The following is a 7,887-nucleotide window of genomic DNA, read 5'->3' on the forward strand; positions in this document are numbered from 1 at the left end:
AGTCACCCTCTGCATAGTGTTATCAGTAGCCAGAGGAGCCTGTTCAGTTCTAGACTGCTTCATCCCAAGTGCAGGACTAATAGACTCAAGAACTCCTTTGTCCCACACGCCATTAGACTGTAAAACTCCTCTGGGGGGCGGGGGGCGGGGGGTACTAGGATGACATGGTCACTACTGCCTACTTTGTCTTGTTATATTCTTATTTTACTGTTATATTGTTATTCCCATTATTTTTATTCTTTTTGTAATATTTCTCTATTTTGTTTCCTTTTAAACCCCCATTATTTACCTTTTTATTCTTTTTTAAATTGATCTCAACTCTGTACACTGCTGCTGGAATTTTAATTTTCCTGAAGGAACTCACCTGAAGGAATCAATAAAGTACTATCTATATATCTATCTATCTATCTATCTATCTATCTATCTATCTATCTATCTATCTATCTATCTATCTATCTATCTATCTATCATGCAACGGGCTCACTTTGTATCCGCTCCGTTTCTCAGCGCCCAACTTTCCACCCGGCGTCCTGGTTGTTGTATTTCATGTGCCCGCCCGTATCGCCGGATGTCAATCTTGCCTCTAACCTTAACGGACGGGACCATGCGGAAGTTTAAAGGGTTCCTGTTTACTGCACGCGGCTTGAAAGACAAGAAGTGGGGACATCATTCTTAAAGAGGAACATTATCAGCAGACCTATGTAAGCGTCAATATATACCTTGATGGTGGAGAAAAAAGACCATAAATTTTTTTAACCAATTTCCGAACTCTAAATGGGTGAATTTGGGCGAATTAAACGCCTTTCTGTTAATCGCACTGGAAGCGATGACGTCAGAATGTGACGTCACCGAGGTAACACACCCACCATTTTCATTTTCACATTACAAAGACCGGGTCTCAGCTCTGTTATTTTCCGTTTTTTTGACTATTTTTTGGAACCTTGGAGACATCATGCCTCGACGGTGTGTTGTCGGAGGGTGTAACAACACTAACAGGGAGGGATTCAAGTTGCACCACTGGCCCCAAGATGCGAAAGTGGCAAAAAATCTGCCGCCAGACCCCCATTGAATGTACCAGAGTGTCTCCACATTTGACCGGCGATGCTAAGACAGACATGGCACAGAGATGTATGGATAACCTGCAGATGCATTTGCAACGATAGTCAACGAAATCACAAGAGTTTTGTTGATTTTGACTGCCAGCTAATCGATGCTCACATGCTACGCTAATCGATGCTAACATGCTATTTACCGGCGGTGCTAAAGCAGAAATGGCACAGAGATGTATGGATAACCTGCATATGCATTTGCAAGGATAGACAACGAAATCACAAAGGTGAGTTTTGTTGATTTTGACTGCCAGCTAATCGATGCTAACATGCTACGCTAATCGATGCTAACATGCTACGCTAATCGATGCTAACATGCTACGCTAATCGATGCTAACATGCTATTTACCGGCGGTGCTAAGACAGACATGGCACAGAAATGTATGGATAACCTGCAGATGCATTTGCAACGATAGTCAACGAAATCACAAGCGTTTTGTTGATTTTGACTGCTAGCTAATCGATGCTAACATGCTACGCTAATCGATGCTAACATGCTATTTACCGGCGGTGCTAAAGGAGACATGGCACAAATATGTATGGATAACCTGCAGATGCATTTGCAACGATAGTCAACGAAATCACAAAGGTGAGTTTTGTTGATTTTGACTGCCAGCTAATCGATGCTAACATGCTACGCTAATCGATGCTAACATGCTACGCTAATCAATGCTAACATGCTACGCTAATCGATGCTAACATGCTACGCTAATCGATGCTAACATGCTACGCTAATCGATGCTAACATGCTATTTACCGGCGGTGCTAAGACAGACATGGCACAGAGATGTATGGATAACCTGCAGATGCATTTGCAACGATAGTCAACGAAATCACAAGAGTTTTGTTGATTTTGACTGCCAGCTAATCGATGCTAACATGCTACGCTAATAGATGCTAACATGCTATTTACCGGCGGTGCTCAAGCAGACATGGCACAGAGATGTATGGATAACCTGCAGATGCATTTGCAACGATAGTCAACGAAATCACAAGAGTTTTGTTGATTTTGACTGCCAGCTAATCGATGCTAACATGCTACGCTAATCAATGCTAACATGCTATTTACCGGCGGTGCTCAAGCAGACATGGCACAGAGATGTATGGATAACCTGCAGATGCATTTGCAACGGTAGTCAACGAAATCACAAGTGTTTTGTTGATTTTGACTGCTAGCTAATCGATGCTAACATGCTACGCTAATATGCTATTTACCGGCGGTGCTAAAGGAGACATGGCACAAATATGTATGGATAATCTGCAGATGCATTTGCAACGATAGTCAACGAAATCACAAAGGTGAGTTTTGTTGATTTTGACTGCCAGCTAATCGATGCTAACATGCTACGCTAATTGATGATAACATGCTATTTACCGGCGGTGCAGAAATGGCACAGAGATGTATGGATAACCTGCAGATGCATTTGCAACGATAGTCAACGAAATCACAAGAGTTTTGTTGATTTTGACTGCCAGCTAATCGATGCTAACATGCTACGCTAATCGATGCTAACATGCTATTTACCGGCGGTGCTCAAGCAGACATGGCACAGAGATGTATGGATAACCTACAGATGCATTTGCAACGATAGTCAACGAAATCACAAGAGTTTTGTTGATTTTGACTGCCAGCTAATCGATGCTAACATGCTACGCTAATCGATGCTAACATGCTATTTACCGGCGGTGCTAAAGCAGACATGGCACAGAGATGTATGGATAACCTGCAGATGCATTTGTAACGGTAGTCAACGAAATCACAAGTGTTTTGTTGATTTTGACTGCTAGCTAATCGATGCTAACATGCTACGCTAATATGCTATTTACCGGCGGTGCTAAAGGAGACATGGCACAAATATGTATGGATAATCTGCAGATGCATTTGCAACGATAGTCAACGAAATCACAAAGGTGAGTTTTGTTGATTTTGACTGCCAGCTAATCGATGCTAACATGCTACGCTAATCGATGATAACATGCTATTTACCGGCGGTGCAGAAATGGCACAGAGATGTATGGATAACCTGCAGATGCATTTGCAACGATAAAGTCAACAAAATCACAAAGGTGAGTTTTGTTGATTTTGACTGCCAGCTAATCGATGCTAACATGCTACGCTAATCGATGCTAACATGCTACGCTAATCGATGCTGACATGCTATTTACCGGCGGTGCTAAGGCAGACATGGCACAGAGATGTATGGATAACCTGCAGATGCATTTGCAACGATAGTCAACGAAATCACAAAGGTGAGTTTTGTTGATATTGTCTGCCAGCTAATCGATGCTAACATGCTACGCTAATCGATGCTAATATGCTATTTACCGACGTTGCTAAAGCAGACATGGTACAGAGATGTATGGATAAGCTGCAGATGCATTTGCAACGATAGTCAACAAAATCACAAGAGTTTTGTTGATTTTGACTGCCAGCTAATCGATGCTAACATGCTATTTACCGGCGGTGCTAAAGCAGACATGGCACAGAGATGTATGGATAACCTGCAGATGCATTTGCAACTATATTACGTTTCCTTCCACCCACATTTAATGCGAAACAAACACTTACCAATCGACGGATTTAAGTTGCTCCAGTGTCAAAAGATGCGAAAGTCCTGATCGTTTGGTCCGCACATTTTACCAGCTATTCGGCCATGCTATGGCTATGAATAGCGTCAATAGCTATTCGCTCAATAGCTTCGGTTTCTTCTTCAATACTTTCATACTCCAACCATCTGTTTCAATACATGTGTAATCTGTTGAATCGCTTAAGTTGCTGAAATCCGAGTTTGAATCCGAGCTAATGACACTATATCTTGCTGTGGTATTCCCATTGTTTGTTTACATTGGCAGCACTGTGTGACGTCACAGGGAAATGGATAGTGGCATCGCAAAATAGCGAAAATAAGGCACTTTAAAGCTTTATTTAGGGATATTCCGAGACCGGTACAATTTTGAAAAAAACTTCAAAAAATACAACAAGCCACTGGGAACTGATTTTTATTGTTTTTAACCCTTTTGAAATTGTGATAATGTTCCCCTTTAAAGGCCTACTGAAAGCCACTACTAGCGACCACGCAGTCTGATAGTTTATATATCAATGATGAAATATTAACATTGCAACACATGCCAACACGGCCTTTTTAGTTTACTAAATTGCAATTTTAAATTTCGCGCGGAAGACTCATGCTAAAACGTGGCGATATAATGACGTGTACGCGTGACGTAACACATAGAGGACATTTTGTTCCAGCACCGTTCACAGCTATAAGTCATCTCTTTTCATCGCATAATTCCACAGTATTATGGACATACTTGCCAACCCTCCCGAGACTCCCGAAATTCAGCGCCTCTCCCGAAAAGCTCCATGAGGACCTGACTCAATGTTGTGACCCTCTTAAACAGGACAATACTGCCATCTACTGTACATAGAATAGAATGTGAATATATTCTACATTTAACTGCAGTCAAGGAACATGCATTAGGGAGTCTGTTCTGAAGCCCACAGTAACTTCATCACGTGGCCTGGTTATTGACTCCCACCTAATATATTACACCGTCGACCAGCAAAATGAAGAAATACGCTTGCAAGTTCCATAACGATTGGAAACAAGAATTTCAGTTTATCCAGGAGAGTTTGAAGGGGGAAGGGGTATGTTGCCTGTAAATTTTGTAGATCAGACTTCTCCATTGAACACGGCGACCGAACGGATATACTCAGTAATGAACAGTCAGCGAAGCACAAAGCGTCCGCAGCGCAGCATCGTTCACAACCCAGTATTATGGCCCACCTCGCAAAATGGAGACCCGATGGTGTAACTTATGCTGAGACAAAGATGGCGATGCTGATAGCTGGAAGAAACATCCGGTTCTCATTTGTGGATGTCTACAACAAATCTGTGAAAGATGTTCCCGGATTCGGAGATCGCTCGCCAATACGCAAATAGCAGAACAAAGGTTACTTAAATAGTGAAAGGTAAGTGTTGTTGTTTTTTTTAGTAACAAGCAAGCACAGTAGAGTTAGTAGAACAACTGTGTTTTTATTACTGTGTATTTGATAGGTGCCGTCTGAAATTGAACTATTTATTTTATTTATATATATAACAAAACAAATATATATAGCTAAAATTAACTGAAAGTCAAGTATTTCATACATATACTGTATGTATATAAATATATATATATATATATATACACAGTATATGAAATATATATGAAATAATCGAGTTGGTGAAATATACGCCACCCCTCTTAATCATGCCCCCCGCCCCAACCACGCCTCCGCCCCACCCCCGACAACGCCCCCCCACCCCCCACCCCCCACATCCCGAAATCAGAGGTCTCAAGGTTGGCAAGTATGATTGTGGACATCTGTTTTGCTGAATCTTTTGCAATTTGTTCAATGAATAATGGAGACGTCAAAGAAGAAAGCTGTAGGTGGGAAGCGGTGTATTGCGGCCGCCTTTAGCAACACAAACACAGCCGGTGTTTCATTGTTTACATTCCCGAAAGATGACGGCGAAGAGGGTCCCTTGCGAAGGGCAGAGATAGGCATCGCCACCACCCGTCGACTGGTGCTGAAGAAAGGTGCGGGGCCGACCTTCAGGTTGTACAGGTACGACCACATAATCTCACTAAAACACTAGTAACACAATAAGCAGATAGGGGATTTTCCAGAATTATCCAAGTAAATTTGTCTATTAACATCTGAATCGCTCCCACTGTATAGTCTTTTTTTTCTTTTTTTCTAGTCCTTCACTCTCACTTTCCTCATCCATAAATCTTTCATCCTCGCTCAAATCATTGGGGAAATTATCACTTTCTCGGTCTGAATTGCTCTCGCTGCTGGTGGCCATGTAGTGTGAGGATGTGAGGAGCTCCACAACCCGTGATGTCACGCACACATCGTCTGCTACTTCCGGTACAGGCAAGGCTTTTTTATCGGCACCAAAAGTTGCAAACTTTATCGTGGATGTTCTCTACTAAATCCTTTCAGCAAAAATATGGCAATATGGCAAAATGATCAAGTATGACACATAGAATGGACCTGCTATCCCCGTTTAAATAAGAACATCTCATTTCAGTAGGCCTTTAAAGTCAGTTTGAATTGGGTCCACATAGAGGCAGTGACCTTTTGGATCCAGCAGAGAGAGATACAATCAAACAAGACCATTCATAATGCATTATTGCCCCATACAGGACTGGAGTGGAACTGCTGCGTGTAATGCAATTTAGTTCAATCCTAGTGTTGCCGTTAATCAGAAATGACTTTTTTCAGGCTTCTGATTGGCTAAAAGGGCCTGGCTGTACATTTAAACACAGATGTGACTTTTACCTCGGGCACTAGAGGGCGCTGAGCTGGTGACGTTGGGCGAGGCAGAGTGGTTGGAGCTCAGGCTCGAGGTAGACGGACTGGGCTGTACATGGGATAAAGACTAACATTAAAAAGTCAGAAACACAAATTATCCACATTTTCCACAGAGTAATAAAACAATATTTTGGTCTCCCATCCCCTTTAAGATGTCTGTCTACTGTCCTAGCCTGCTAACACCAAACCATAATCCTAACGCCTAACTTCTTAACCTAAACCTAACGCTAACACTTAACTCTAACGCTAAAATGTAACCCAAACTGGAACGCTAACACAGACTGTTTACAGCTTACCCCAACTTTAAACCTAATAATAACGGTACAAAACAACGTTAACGTCAACAACTAGCCTGCTAACACCAAACAATAATGCTAATTCTTAACTCAAACCCTAAACCTAATACTAACACCTAACTCCAACGCTAATAACTGGCCTACTAACACCTTACTCACGCTAACACTTAACCCCAATGCTAAAAATTAACCCTAACTCGAACGATAACACACTAAGACCAAAATATGATGCTAATGTCTAAGCCCTCAGAAACACAAATTATCCACATGGTCCACAGAATAATACAACAATATTTTGGTCTCCCATCCCCTTTGAGATGTCTGTCTACTGTCCTAGCCTGCTAACACCAAACCATAATCCTGACGCCTAACCTCTCACCCTAAACCTAACGCTAACACTTAACTCTAGCGCTAAAAAGTGACCCAAACTGGAACGCTAACAAACAGGCTGTTTTCAGCTTACCCCAACTTTAAACCTAATAATAACGGTACAAAACAACGTTAACGTCAACAACTAGCCTGCTAACACCAAACAATAATGCTAATTCTTAACTGTAACCCTGAACCTAATACTAAGACCTAACTCCAACGCTAATAACTGGCCTACTAACACCTTACTCACGCTAACACTTAACCTTAGGGCTAAAAACTAACCCTAACTCGAAGGATAACACACTAAGACCAAAATATGATGCTAATGTCTAAGCCCTCAGAAACTCAAATTATCCACATGGTCCACAGAGTAATACAACAATATTTTGTCCTCCCATCCCCTTTGAGATGTCTGTCTACTGTCCTAGCCTGCTAACACCAAACCATAATCCTGACGCCTAACCTCTCACTCTAAACCTAACGCTAACACTTAACTCTAACGCTAAAAAGTAACCCAAACTGGAATGCTAACACACAGGCTGTTTACATCCTAACCCAATTTAAACCTAATAATAACAGTACAAAACAACGTTAACGTCAACAACTAGCCTGCTAACACCAAACAATAATGCTAATTCTTAACTCGAACTCTAACACCTAACTCTAACGCTAATAACTGACCTACTAACACCTTACGCACACTAACACTTAACCCTAATGCTAAAAACCTACCTTAACTCAA

At 41.6% G+C, this 7,887-nt stretch overlaps 1 protein-coding gene across 5 annotated transcripts in view; it reads right to left on the reverse strand.

The window, feature by feature from the left end:
- The window catches only part of dock4b (dedicator of cytokinesis 4b), a 334,184-nt gene that overhangs the window by 38,142 nt on the left and 288,155 nt on the right, over window positions 1–7,887 (reverse strand). For all 5 annotated transcript variants that reach the window (XM_061914568.1, XM_061914566.1, XM_061914565.1 and 2 more), the window contains one exon: window positions 6,445–6,526. In XM_061914568.1, the coding sequence (XP_061770552.1) occupies window positions 6,445–6,526 (82 nt within the window). The remainder of the gene's footprint in view (window positions 1–6,444; window positions 6,527–7,887) is intronic.

This window comes from Nerophis ophidion, linkage group LG10, assembly GCF_033978795.1.
Source record: "Nerophis ophidion isolate RoL-2023_Sa linkage group LG10, RoL_Noph_v1.0, whole genome shotgun sequence".
Taxonomy (NCBI): Eukaryota; Metazoa; Chordata; class Actinopteri; order Syngnathiformes; family Syngnathidae; genus Nerophis; species Nerophis ophidion.